Source organism: Geotrypetes seraphini, chromosome 6, assembly GCF_902459505.1.
Source record: "Geotrypetes seraphini chromosome 6, aGeoSer1.1, whole genome shotgun sequence".
Classification (NCBI taxonomy): domain Eukaryota; kingdom Metazoa; phylum Chordata; class Amphibia; order Gymnophiona; family Dermophiidae; genus Geotrypetes; species Geotrypetes seraphini.
In genome coordinates, this window is record NC_047089.1 from 212,099,560 (window position 1) to 212,114,341 (window position 14,782).

General features: G+C 41.0%; 1 protein-coding gene across 1 annotated transcript; it reads left to right on the plus strand.

Annotated features, from left to right (window-relative positions):
• Positions 1-1,346: 1,346 nt before the first annotated feature.
• On the plus strand, positions 1,347-13,627 carry LOC117362758 (nucleoplasmin-like). The gene is made up of 5 exons (XM_033949670.1): positions 1,347-1,823; positions 1,918-2,000; positions 7,202-7,318; positions 9,039-9,132; positions 12,696-13,627. The coding sequence occupies exons 1-5, from the start codon at positions 1,574-1,576 to the stop codon at positions 12,740-12,742; spliced, it is 591 nt and encodes a 196-aa protein (XP_033805561.1). The 5' UTR covers positions 1,347-1,573; the 3' UTR covers positions 12,743-13,627.
• The last annotated feature ends 1,155 nt before the right edge of the window (positions 13,628-14,782 follow it).

A 14,782-nucleotide genomic window follows, 5' to 3' on the forward strand; every position in this document is an offset into this window, starting at 1 on the left:
TCAAGGGTGGGTTCACCCAAGAATTTATATGTTCTTGCTCCTGGAGGTGAAACTAAAAATGTTGTTTATAATCAAGTTTTGTGTTAGTTGTATTGTATTCATTTTGTCAAATATTTCACATTATAATTTGAATATTGTACTTTTTATAAAGCTGTAAAAAAATAATTTCATTCACCACTATAAAGTATCTTTATTTGAATCCATTTACAGTGTTATTGCTATAATTAAATACCCGTGCAACGCCGGGCCATCAGCTAGTGTAAACATAAAACAATAAAAATATTGTAATAAAAACCATAAAAGATTACTAGGACTCTTACTATGATCATGCATGATATCTACTGTATATACCATCTATAAAAACCATGCAAGAAATGCTCTCTCATGCATATTCATTATGGATATCCCGAAAGTCAGACTGCCTGGACCCTGGGTATGCCCTGAGGACCTGAGTACAGCTCTAAAGAACCCTTGGAACAAAGCTGGGCTAGGTCTGATGTGCTTTCTTGATCGTTGAGGTCATTTACTTTGCACGTCGTTCACCAGAATTTGTTTTTCCACTAAAAGTTCCTGTTTGACTTTGTCACTTTGTTTGCCCGGTGCAATCAGAAATATCACAGGCTTCTTTCTCCCTTGACACTGTCTCAGCAAAGGGCTTTAATGGATTTCAGTTTCAACCACCCAGTAAAGCGTTTCCTGCACTCCTTTCCTGCAGCTGCTTTGAATTAACGTGTTTATCTGTGACTGGGACGTTGTGGGATATGATGATATCCGCATAATTTCCAGTGAAAAAAATAATAGCCTTACATATGTATAACAATACACTTACATATGTATACTTTTTCACGGCCGAGATAGTCCTAAAACCTTTTAGTTTAACATTTACTCCTTTGAAGTTCCAAAATCAGCAACATGAGCAGAAATGGCAAGATACATAGCTCCAGACTGGAGATTTTTGGCTAGTCCTGGTCGAATTTACATCCCAAAATAGTGTGGGATTTGCAGTGCCTAATCCTGCATATTGAAGTCAAATGCTGCGAGTCCCATAATGCACGTGGGTAGCCAGAAACCCAGTTCTTCCGGAACCGGAAATTGGCATCTGTGGATTAAACAAATCTTGCTATTGGCCGTAGGGTTACCATATGGCTCCAGAAAAAAAAGGAGGACGGATTGAGATATCCGGGCTTTACTTTCAGTGGAAGTAAAACCCGGATGTCTCAATCCGTTCCCCTTTTACTTATTGGGTCCTACGCTTACTTTATTGAGCTCAGCTGATAGGATGCTGGTTTCCTTGGCCTATTGATCATGACAAAAATTGTCCCTAAAGCTTTGTCACCTCCACAAGACCCCAAGGCCCTAGTTGCAGTAGGGTTTGCACATCACGGAGGCCAACCCTGAGAGGTTGATCCAGTCGTGGTTTTTGCCTCAAATGCACGTGTAGGGCTATCTTTCTTAATCCCCTATGAAAAGCAGGGACTATAAGCAAGCAATGGAGTAAAGATCAGGACTGGACCATCGGGGAAGAGGCGGTCGAGGAATTTTTAGACACGCCAATAAGTCCCCCCTCTTTTTGATGGATCGCAAAAGATCTGGACTACAAGTCCCAGAAACCATCGGGCAAGGATCCGAATTAGGCCAGATGGAGTTCAGCTGCTTCTCTTGTTCGGACGCGGTGACCTGGCTCCGCATACGGATAAATCCTTTGCGGGCAGTTTGTGCATGCTTTTCAGAGGTTTACGGTATTAAACTGTTTCTAGTTATAATGGAGTCATCAAGTTGCTCGACCAATTCAGATCAAGACCATTACTTTATTGCTCTTTGGGGTAAGCGCTTCCTTTCATAAACTGATGGCTTGTTTTAAGCTTTAAGTTTAGTTTACTTGTTCCTAAGGTCTGATCGTTTTGTGTGCGCTTGTAGGGTGTGAATTGAATAAAAGCACCAAGATGAGCACGTTTGAGCCTGAAGATGACGTCCGGGAGCATCTGCTTTCTTTGCAGGCGGTAAGAGACTCAGTAAAACGGGTATCTAGTGATGAAATTGGATTAGGACTCTTCTTTACTGCCGCGTTAAAGATGCGAGTTCTAGTCCTGCTCCTTTGCCGAGCATATACCGATAGCCACTGGAAAGGAAAAGAAAAGGTCGCATACTGTTCTTATAGCGCCATCTAGTGGCTAGCAAAAAAAAACAACAGGTTACTACTACTATTTATCATTTCTATAGCACTGAAATGTAATGTAATGTAATTTTATTTCTTATATACCGCTAATCCGTTAGGTTCGAAGCGGTTTACAGAAAAAATACATTAAGGATACAATAAAAATAAAATAATTAAGATAGGTACTTAGAAATTCCCTTACAATCTAATTTGGACAGACAGGACATCTCGGGGTTGGGGAGGGTCTGGCAAAAGGAATAATACAATGGGTGTAGGTATCTGACAATGAAGAGTTGCAAGCAGCTTCAAAAAAGTGGGCCTGCTTGGATTTGAATACTACTAGAGACGAAGCATGATGTACTAACTCCAGCAGCCTGTGCCAGGCATACGGCGTGGTAAGGAAGAAGGGACGGTGTCTAGAGTTGGCGGTGAAAGAGAAGGGTATGGCTAAGCAGGTTTTACCTGATGAGCAGAGTTCACAGGGTGAGGGGAGGAGTATAGGGGGATATAAATAAGGAGGGATATTGAGGGGCTACAGAGTGAATGCACTTGTAAATCAGTAAGAGGAGTTTGTACTGTATTCAGAATCAGATGGGGTGGGAGGCAATGAAGTGACCTGAGGAGAGGGGTAATGTGAGATCTCGCAGAATGAGTCATGCAGCAGCATTTTGAACGGATTAAAGGGGAGAGAGATGGATAAGCAGGAGACCTGAGAGAAGTATATTGCAGTAGTCTAAGCAAGAGGTGATGAGATCGTGGATAAGGGATTTGGTAGTGTGCTTAGAGGAGAGGTTGGATTTTGGTAATAGTATAGATGAGAAAGTGACAGGTTTTAGCGGTTTGTTGGATCTGAGTGGAGAGGGAGCGTCAAAGATCACACTGAAGTTGTGAGCTGACTAGATAGGGAGGAGGAGAGCAATCCACAGAAACGGAGAATGGAGGGGGAAATGGGTTTAGGTGGAAGGATAAGTTCAGTTTTAGATGGTGGTGAGACTGCCATGTCAGACAGGCAGGCAGAGCTCTGGCCTGAATCCCTATAGAGAGATCTGGGAGTCATCAGCATAAAGGTGATATTGAAAATCATGGCAGGGGATCAGTGTACCAAGAGAATGGGTATATATGGAGAAGAGGAGAGGGCCCAAGACAGAGCCTTGAGGTTCACCAATAGAAAGTAGGATGGCAGCGGAGGAGGCTCCACCGTAACATACTCGTACACTGAAAGTACGATGGGAGAGAGAGAAAGAAAACCAAAAGAGAACAGAACCCTGGAATTCCAGCGAGGACAGTATATTGATGAGTAGGTAGTGGTCAATGGTATCAAAGGCAGCGGACAGATCAAGGATGAAGACAGAGTACAGGCCATTGGATTTGGCCAGGAACAGGTTGTTGGAGACTTTAGCAAGGGCAATTTCCATAGAATGCTGAAGACAAAAGCCTGATGGAATTGGGTCAAGAATACCTTGAGAAGAAAGGAAGTAGCTTGGATAAGAAGGGGTGGAGAGGGATGTGAGTTCTAGTGAGAGGGGTTTTTTTTGGAGGAGAGGTGTAACTGGCATGATTGAAGACATCAGGAACTGTTCCAGTGGACAGTGATAGGAGTGATGGCTCCAAGTAGGTGGGTGAGAATTAGATCAGAGGAACAGATGGTGGGTTTGGAGGAGGAGAGAAGGTTCCTAAATGTATGGGTAGTGATCAGCCAGTTTGGGGGATAATCTTAAAGTAAACATCTTATAGCTAATCCTACTGTTTGTGGAATGGGGAGAGGAGTGTTTGGCTCCTGACCCCATGAAGAGATCAGTTTCCCCACTGGTGTAGAACTGACTATAATATACTGATGGTTCTTGTTCCTTTTACCTTCACAGAAAGAGTAATGGACATATGGACCTCTTTTACGAAGCTGTGGTAACTGCTCTGAAGCCCATAGGGATTTAAAGGGCTTTGGTGTCGTTGCCGTGCGGCTTTGGAAAATGTGGTGGTGGTGGTGGGGTAGCTGTCGTCATATCAGAACTTCTCATACAAGAAAGTCTATTCCCCCAGATCTGGCTGTTAAGAATTGTTCTTGTATTCATTTAATAAACATTCTGATTAGGCTTATGACATTGAGGGAGGCAGGAGAGAAGGGCTTGATCTTCTTGGAAGAAGAATGTAAGTAGGATAGCCTTATGGGGGTCTGGGAAAAGTGTGAAGAAGGCCAGAGAGGAAGTTATTAAGGTGTGAAGAACTGGGATGGAGTTTGGCGCTGTTTTATAAACAGACTAGACCTACAGATAGGAGCTTATGACTCTATAGGGAGATGGGAGAGGCTATCCTTCAGGAAATCTCTCAAATCATACCTCTGATAAATTCCTCTAACTCCCGCCCTCCCAACCAAACTACTTGTCTCAACCTCGCCTCCCTCCCTACCCTTCCTCCCTCTCTTCCCTGGTTATTTTTTCCGTTCCCCTTTCTGCACCCCCTTGCAACAGTTATTGGATCATTTTGTAATTGCCACTGGTTTATACCATACACTTGATAACTAATTCTCTGTACCTTCACTGCATATGTACAGTTCTCATCTCCTGTAAACTACTCTGAACTGTTTTCTGATATTCTGTATCTTCGCTGTATATGTACAGTCTCTTCCCCTGTAAACCGCTCTGAACTGTTTTGTGGTATTGCGGTATACAAAAATAAAGTTATTATTATTATTATTACACCTTAACTTGCGGCTAAAAAAGGGTTTGGGACATGACTTTCTGAAAAGCTTAGATTGGTGCTTATCAATACTTTTTGTGGTTGTGACACCCCCCCCCCCATGAGAGCAGGTAAACAAAACTGTGTGAGATTCCCCCTCCTGCCCCCTGAAGTGCTGATCTAACAATTGGAGAGCCCACCCACGTTCTGACCCTATTGCAGGTCCTGACCCACAGTTTGGGTATATCTGGCATTGACGTTCATTTCTTGGGGTTGGAGGGGTGTTGGGTAATGAGACTATTACCAAACAATGCCAATATAAAGCATTTTATATAGGTATAATTAGGTGGCCACTTGGTAGGAACATTTGCATATGTTACCTAAACACATTGCTTTTTCAGGAAAAGACTAAAAACATATCTCTTCCCCCAGTAAACTCTACTTCTTATCTTCATCTCACAGACTGCTTTCCCTTAATTAATTGGACAATATTGATCTCTCTTCTCAACAACACTTTACCACTTTGCTATAAGCTGCATTGAATTCCCTGTTAAAAATTGTGGGATATAAAAAGTTGTGTTGTACTGTATATCCTTATGTATGTGGAGGGGGCCTCCCACTAGGGTGAGTATGTATTTGAGGCATTACATTTAAAGGGAAAAGGATGCCGATCTTTAAGGTAATTGGAGGGGGAGGGGGGCACTCAATGGCAATGCGAAAAGTCCTGCCTGAAGGACACAGGACATCTAGATCTTGGGTCTTCTATGCTTTTCTCTGAAAGTAATGAAGGAAACACCTGGATCAGGGGTGGGGAACGAGGGCCCTAATCCAGTCGGGTTTTCAGGATTTCCCCCAATGAATATGCACGAGATCTATTTGCATTCCACGGAGGTGATGCAAGCAAATCTATCTCGTGCATATTCGTCGGGGGAAATCCTGAACACCCAACTGGATTGCGTCCCTCCTTCCTCCACCCCTGCGCCTGGACCTTTACCTCACACTGCAGTGCAGGCAGGTAAAATTAGGAACGAGGATCCAGGATGTTCCTGAAAAGTGAGCTTCATGTCTCAAGAACATTTGTGTCCTGCTACTTGTGACGTGAAAGTTAAAGCTCCACACAGACATGGAAAGCTAGAATTTCAGTGTCTGAGTAATATCTACCACAGACAGCTGTGGTAGTTTATCCGTGCACCCACCCACCAGCGTCTTCTTGTTTTGGGTTTGTTTTTGTTTTTTTACCAACGAATGTTGAGACTCTTTAAAGAATGGCCTTGTAGCAAATTTTTTTTTAAAAACTTTATTTAGGTTTTAATGCCAACAAAAAGTGCAATACAATTTATATACAAATAATGATAATCAACCAAGCACTTATAATCAATCAGTATCTATACAAAAGATAAAAATTCCCTCCCCCATTCATCATTACCATCAGGAATAATACCAAAACAAGATATAACCCCCCCCCCCCCCTGCTCCCACACTCCCTGGATGTGTGGGTGAAAAAACAACTGAAAATAAAGATAAAGGAAGACTATAGCAAATCTATAAAAGATGTCAATGGACCCCAAACTAATTTGAATATCTTATTATGCCCTCACATGTCAGCATTCATTTTCTCATATTTATAAGTTAAACACAAGCTCGCCCACCAAAAAGGAAAACCAAGCTGATCCCAGTTCTTCCAATTGCGAGTAATCATTTGCATGGCTATTCCGGTCATAATAAGGAAAAGCTGGTATTTATAGTGGTCCATGGGGGGCTTAATATGCAAAAACGTTCTGCATATAACTACCTCATACATCAATGGAATTGATGCCTCCAGCGGACTTTGATTTGTTATCTGTAGGTTTGATAATGACCATGATCAAATTTATCCATCTGTACCTAATAGCCTTGCTATGCTGCTTCTCAACACCTTTTGTGAAAGTGCATCTAACCCAAGGATCTCAAAGCCCCTCCTTGAGGGCTGCAATCCAGTCAGGTTTTCAGGATTTCCCCAATGAATATGCATTGAAAGCAGTGCATGTAAATAGATCTCATTCATATTCATTGGGGAAATCCTGAAAATCCGACTGGATTGCGGCCCTCAAGGAGGGACTTTGAGACCCCTGATCTAACCAGTAGGGGGTTTTCAGGATTACTACAATGAATATGCATGGTATGCAAATGTATCTTCATTCTAGTAATTCTGAAAACCCAGTTGGCTAGAGGAGCCTCCGGGATAGATCTGAGAAGCACTACCTTAAGATGGCAATACCACTCGACGGTTTTTCCAGATGAAAGGCAAACTGGAAGCCATAATCTGTAGAAGTACTGTCTTCTAGCTATTTACTAAGTTGTCTAACTTACAGATATTCTACTTTTGTTCTGTAGATTTGTCTAGGTGCAGAAGCTGGAGATGAGCTGAATGTGATAGCTGTTCAATCGAGCAATGCATCTCCGGGCAAAGCAGTGCCAATAGCTTCCTTACAGATCTCCATTTTACCCACGGTAAATTGACCTCCTAATCTCTAGTGTGTTTGCAAGGAGATGGGAATCGGTATAAGTCACTATACAGCATGTTTTAACCGTGCTCCTTGTCTTCATCTGTTGAAATAATTCATAGGATTCATTTTGCAGTGTACTGTATTATGATCTTAATAGGTGACGCAATGTAATGGGTGACAACGTTAACATGCTGGATGTAGGGAGAATCTTTCATAAGGGCAGCCTGTTGATAGCTGATGGCTACATAGGAAAACAGCTCTCACCGGTCTCCTTCCTTTCTTCCTTAAGAACATAAAAATTGCCATACTGGGACAGACCGAAGGTCCATCAAGCCCAGTATCCTGTTTCCAACAGTGGCCAACCCAAGTCCCAAGATCCTAGCTAGATCCCAAGTAGTAAAATAGACTTTATGCTGCTTATCCTAGGAATAAGCAGTATATTTCCCCAAGCCATCTCAATAATTTCCTATGGACTTCTTTTAGGAAATTATCCAAACCTTTTTTTTTAAATCCCGCTAAGCTAACTGATTTTACCATTGTCTTATTTTTTAATGTTTGCTGATATAAAAGCAGCAGGAGTCTTTTCAGTCCACCCAACGTTCTAAGAAATGAAGGCCGCTGGAAGAGTGACTGATTTCTTCTGTTGGGTGAATTGAGAACTTGAGGTCTTATTGATGGCATTTTAGTCAATTGGGGTCATTAAACACCAGTTGTCTGATCTGTTACCGTATATCAGTTTATAACAGGTGAGGTGATGGAATTGTTTCGTTCTTGACCTTTGTCTTTAACAAGGTGGGTTGAAGGAAAGGAAGCATCTAGCATGCATTCTGATGATTAACAAAGAGACATAGGACAGCTTATGGAGATATAAGCTCTCCATAAGGCATCTCATTCTCCCCATTCCACCAAATAAAAGATATTCCTGACCAATGTCTTTCTGAATCACTTAGCATAAGGAGTTTCAATTCAATCTGGGAGGTAATGCTGTCTGGAAAGGTCTTTCACTGGACTCCAAGGATAGATAGACAAGAGCTTCTTTGCTTAATCAGAAGGCGTGTCTTGTCTTAAACTGTCACTTGACCTTTTAAACAGTCAACCCCCACTCCTGTCCTTTTTTTTTTTTTAATATGGTACCAGCCTACACACTTAAGCACTGTAGTGTCCATTTAATCTTTCTTCCAAAATCATATTGGAATGCCTCCTAGATTCTGGAATGCTAAGCCAACATATTTGAGAGAGGAAGAAAACTTGGCACGTTTTTAAAAATTCCCTGAAAAGCTTTGTTCATAGACGCCTTCAACCTATAACTCCTCCGGAAAAAGTTATTTCAATTTCCCTCTTTACATTTTCCCTCCCCCATCCTTATTGTGCTTCCCTTATGTTATCTCTCTTCTCTAAACAAATTGTAGTTCTACCCTGCTGTCCTTATGTACCAGTTGGTATACGCACTCAAACTATCTAAAATACTTTTATTGTGAATAATTTTTTAAGTTGCATGACTTTTTTTTTTTTTGTACTTCACTTAAACACTTTAAGTGATCAAATCAAATTTGAATAAAACTTGAAACTTACTAATATTTATCACTTATATAATGCTGAAAGGTGTATGCAGCGCTGTAGGTGCAAAGATGGATAAATGTCTTTATTTTTAAAAATAATAATAATAAAAGCATAGACTCGGGCAGCAGGCTGAGGATGTAAGTCCAGCTCATTTCTATTTTTAGATTAATATGAATGGTCTGGAGCTTATTCCACCTGTTACGTTTACATTGAAAGCTGGGAGTGGACCAGTCTACATCTCTGGACAGCATGTTGCATGTAAGTAAAAGCTGCTGTGGAAACTCCAGCTTACTTCTCACAATCTACGTTTCCAAATCTAAAGAGGCTTAGAAGACTGCTGTAGCAGTTCCCCTTCCTCCCATCCATGCCTCAGTAAGCCTTATGTTAATGTCATCCATACCTTATTTTCAGGATGGATCTCGGATCCTAAAGTGCTAACTTTTTTTTTTTTTTCTAGGGATTAATGCATATGTATGTTCTGGAAAGCAGGCTCAATCCATTCTGTATGAATCTTTTTTGTTCAGTGGCTGAGGAATGTTGATCTGCAGACAATTTTAGCCCTTCATGGTCTTGCTCTTTGGGCTAGATTCACTAAGCCCACTGATCAAGTCCCGACCACTTAGCAACCCCTTTGTGATCCAATTTTCCTCCGAACCGATTCACTAACCTCTGTCCCGATCATCCTCTGATCTGTGCATGCAAATGAGGGGGAATGCCATTCACTAAAAAGGAGAGACACCAATCGGGCTGACCGATCAAAAATAAGCAACTGCTGAGGACCAGTCGCTCAGGTCCTTTCCTGCTTCTCTGCCCTGATCTACTCTCTGCCCTGACTCTCCTGCCCTTCCTTGCAGTGCAAGCCTGTGGTTTTACTCTGCGGGTTTAAAGTGGGTTAAAACCACAAGCTCAAAAGTGAAGTTAAAAGATTAAAAAATTGCTGCTTTTGTAGGCATGCGCAGACCATCTACAGGCAAAGATGATGGTCTGCGCATGCTTCAGGATTGCTCACTAGCGATCCATGTGGTCGGAGGGGGGCATTCCTCCAATCGCCCCCATTTAAATAATGACCCGTTGTAGATCAGTCGGCATGCCACGGATCAGGCATGATCGGCAGGTTAGTGAATCTAACCCTATGTAAGTAAAGAGCTGGCCATTCCAAGTTAATATGGTATTCATGCCACGTGCAACTAAATTCAGTTAGATTAATAGGACATGTGACTTGCTGATTGAGAAAGTACCACAAGAGCAGGATATCAACTGCATAATATTGCAAATTTCAGTCTCAGGGATGACTTATGTCTTTTTAAAAATTGAGAAATGTTTATCAATATAGTCATTTTATAGTAATTTAACCCCAGAAATAATACTCCATCGGGTACCTGCAGTTTTGGGGCTGTAGAGCATGGTACACACAACTTTGAACAATGAAAGTTGCCCCCTCCAAACTTTTTTATAGTAGTTTGTAACCTATTTTTTACCTTTTTCGCTTGGTGGGTCCTATATCTTAAATATATAGGACAAATAACTATAAGATACACCAAATCTGATCTTTTCGGGGGGTGGGGGGGTCATTGGGAGATGAAGATGCCAGTCATTCTCTGGCATGTCATAAATTATAAATTATTTGCAAACAATATATTTAAAATAAAATGGTTTTTAATATAATATGCCACAAAAAAAACATTAGCTCCGTTTAGTGTGCTGGAGCTAAAAATGTTTTGAGACACTGCGTTAATACAAAGATAGGATAGACTGATCAAGCTGAAACATTGCATAGAATCCAGTAGCCAATAAGGAGTATAAGATCTTATCTAGTGTCAGTTTCATTTCTGTTACAATACCATAGATAAGCAGTAGTTTTTCATTTTACAAAGTAAGAGCAGCTGTGGAATAAGTAAAAATCCAAATTATATAGGAAATGCCTCTTGGTTCCAGTCTAATTTGTATAAAGTATATGCTTTAGCAGCCAGTCTGACAAGCACGTGTGCATGGTAGGGAATAACACCCCTCCCCCCCACACACTTTTTTTTTTTTACTAACTTAACTATTCTATTACTATTTTTGTGCACCTGTTGACCTTTTTAAATGACAAGCCAAAGCAACTCATCAGGGGTTCTGTACCTCCCTTTTAACTAGCTAATGTGCAAATCCTTTACATAAGCACACTTTGTGGGATGGATCTCTTCAGAGCTTCTATTAATCCCCAAGCTCATGATCCTTAAAGCTGTCCTGGGGTCTCCCCAGCTGATCTGGTTTTCAGGATGTCTACAGTGCAATGCACATTCATGAGACATTGCACACACAGTTGAGGCAGTGTATGCAAATCATCTCATGAATATTCATCATGGATATCCTGAAAACCTGACCAACTGGGAAGCCCCCAGGATGGGTTTGGGAACTTCTGTCCCAAGCACATGGCAAAAATGTTTTTAAAAGAATGCAAAACGGAGGCTGTGGAATAAGATGTTATCGATGAGTGTTTATTATATACACTTATAGGATCAAACTCATCCACATGGGAGAACAATGATGCGATCCCAATCTCATCCAAATACAAAATCAACGTTGTGGACCCAACAGTCCATGTTTCAGCTCGTAAAGCCTTCCTCAGGGATCCGACAGTGGGTACACAATCGATGAATAAAAGCACTAGTAAGGATGCGAAAAATATCCCTATCCCAGTCGGTGCATGAAGATCAACTATCCAGTGACGGTGGTTTTTCTCATCCTTACTAGTGCTTTTATTCTTTGTGCGCCCACCGTCCGGGATCCCTGCGGAAGGCTTTACAAGCTGAAACATGGACTGTTGGGTTCACAACACTGATTTTGTATTTGGATGAGTTTGGATTAGCATCATTGTTCTTCCATGTGGATGAGTTTGATCCTGTCAGTGTATATAATAAACACTCATCAAGAACATCTGTTCCACAGCCTCTGTTTTGGGATTCTCCTTTGTGGAATTATTGGGTTCTTTTGTGTGTTAAAAAGAATGCAGCCTTGTACACACAAAAATACACATAGTTGGGATCCCAAGAACTTCATTCCCAACTACTGTACAAGGCAAGTCAATTTCTAGGTAACTTAACTTTGTCTTTGGACCTTGATATACGTTAATATCTTTAAAGATGGTATATGGGATCAAAACAACAATGAGTCCCATAGACTGAAGCATATAATATTATGAAAGGGTGGTTGGAAATCTGAGACCAGCTTGGACAAATAGAAAAAAATTTCTCAGCCAAGACTTAAGTTCCACATTTGCATCATTGATTCTCAAAACCTCTCCCAACCGTTATGTAACACACTTTAAATTTTTTACTATATTCTTTATTGTTTCTCTCATAATGCTTCCTTATTTTAAAATTGATTTCAATGCTGGTTACTTTCTTTAATCTATTAATTTTCAAATGTTAACAGTGCCATACAATAAATTTAAACATAAACATTACACAGAATGCACTTTAAGTACACAAATGATTAAAAAAAAAACAATAATTTTCACCCCTCCTCCCCCTAATTAATAAAAGTACATATTTAATTTCAATAATATAGATAATTAAGTATAGCAAAAATAACACATTCCCCTCACCCCACTCACCCTGGATGTGTAAGGAAGTCAAATAAAAGGAAAGGTACATGAGTTATTGTGATTCAATAAATGCAGTCAATGGGCTCCACACCATTTTCAATGCGTTACTATAACCCAAACATTCCGCGTTCATTCTTTCCTTTGCTGGGTGGAGGATAAGCCATTAAGATTGTGAAAGAAAGTAACCAGGTCAATTTGATTACGTTCTTTACATTTCTTTCCTTTTCTCTAGTGGAAGAAGATCTAGAAGAGGAAGGAAATGATTCTTATCAAAATTAGGCATGATCTTGGAATACAGCTGAGGTGAAAAGAAAAGAAGCTGGAACGGGGTGAGGTCGTTGTATTATCAAATCCGTATTTCTTCATCGAGAACAACTGGAGCAATGCCCACTCTATCCAGATTTAAAAACTATTTCACGCCCAATGTAAGTGTAAAAACTCAAGACATGTCTTCCTGACGGTATTTTCCTTCTACTCTTCTCTGAACCAACCATGAAGAAACATGGCCGCCTCAACCTGGAAGCTAATTGACACCTGTCCTGATAAAGTCTCGTCTAACTTTGTGGCCAGTACTATTGCTGCTGTTCAGGTGTGGCTCACTGAATGCACTCGATACTGAAGAACTGATTTAACACGTCATGACCACTTGCTCTGTAGGAACATACACACTGGAAATGGTGGCATCGCTGTAAATGCACTTCATGCATTCGCATTTGAAACAACTTTCCTCTATTAATGTTTAGTCCATTGTGCAGTGATTGCAGTGTTTGTTTGTTCGAGAATATGAAAGGATATATTGTACCTGTTACAGAGGTTAGATGAGGATAAAGCTTGTTTAGCTGGGCTTGGAGCCTAGATTTGGTGGTTTTATTGCTCCTGTGTTTCTGAACTTGTACTGTTTCAAAATGTAATAGCATAACTTATTGACTTGATCTTAATGGTAGGGATTAGCCATTGTTCTGTCCTGTGTCCTCAGGAAACAGTATCCCTGTCCTCTGTGGTTGTAAAAAGTGCTTCCTGAACTGAGATGGTTTATGCTAGAGCAAGAAAAGTGGCTGTATTCCTCATTGTGCTGGAAGTTGCTTGTCTGAAGACTGTAAAAAGGGAAAACTGCTCTCGATTTTATTTGTTGGAAAATTGGCAATTAAAAAAAAATGAAATGAGGTTACCTGTGGTCTGCTGAGCTCTGTTCTGCATTTTTGTAAAGTTAGTAGTTGAGACAATCCCTGGTAAATTGCTTGGTTAGAAATTTATATAATATACTTCAATTTAGTAAACTAGTCAATAGCATTTGTGTTGGTAGTGGGCTGGAATACTCCCCCTTAAAATAAATAAATAAATACAATTTAGTTAAGTCCATTTCTAGCCATGAGTCTTGTTGAGACAGGGTAGCACATCCTTCTTGTATTGCTTTTTAACCAGGCTGAACACAGGGTCCTGCTTTTATCCAATGCATTATCTTGTTCTGGGCAGCTCTGAGATCTTCAAAGCACACTTCATTGAGGCAGCACCCTTCCCAGAATGCACTAGCTTATTACACGTTCTCTTTTGTGTTGACCATTAGAAATAATATGAGAGGGACCAGTAGTACACTACTATATAGGAGGGCAGTGTAGTCCCAGTCCTCTGTTGAAACCTCAGTAGAAACAGAGGCCAATTGGCCCAGCCAGTCTGCCCATCCAAAGGATCCACAGTCTCCTCTAAGAGATCCCATATGCCTCTTCCTTGCTTTCCTGAATTGAGACACAATCTTTGTCTCCATTAGGAATTCAAGAAAGTATGGGATATCTTAAAGGAGATGGTGGATCCTTTGGATAGGCAGACTGACTGGGCAAATTGGCCTTTGTTTCTACTGGTGTTTCAACAAAGGACTGGGACGACACTGGCTTCCTATATAGAAACATAGAATATGACGGCAGATAAGGGCCGTCGGCCCAACAAGTCTGCCCACTCAAGACTAACCCTCCCTCCCTGGGGTATCCATCTTCTAAGCATCCATCTTCTAAGCATAACAGGTAGGGTGGTACCCCTACCTGTTTGTCCCATCGCTTCTTGAAGTCGAGCAGGCTACTGGCCTTGACCACCTGGCGTGGAAGACTATTCCATTGATCAATCACCCGCTCGGTGAAGAAGTACTTCCTGATATCACCATGATAACCCCCTTGAGTTTCAGCAGATGCCTTCTTGTCGCCATGGGACCCTTTAAAAAAAAAAAAAAAAGATTTCTTCCTCCACCTCAATGCGTCCGGTGATGTATTTGAATGTTTCTATCATGTCCCCCCTTTCTCTGCGCTTCTCTAGAGAATATAAGCGCAGCCT

Bases quoted from the DNA above. Each gene is read 5' to 3' on its own strand.
- LOC117362758 (XM_033949670.1), top strand. From the start codon at position 1,574: ATGGATCGCAAAAGATCTGGACTACAAGTCCCAGAAACCATCGGGCAA. The intron at 2,001-7,201 runs GTAAGAGACTCA...TTTGTTCTGTAG, and splicing joins ATCTGCTTTCTTTGCAGGCG to ATTTGTCTAGGTGCAGAAGC. The intron at 7,319-9,038 runs GTAAATTGACCT...TTCTATTTTTAG, and splicing joins AGATCTCCATTTTACCCACG to ATTAATATGAATGGTCTGGA.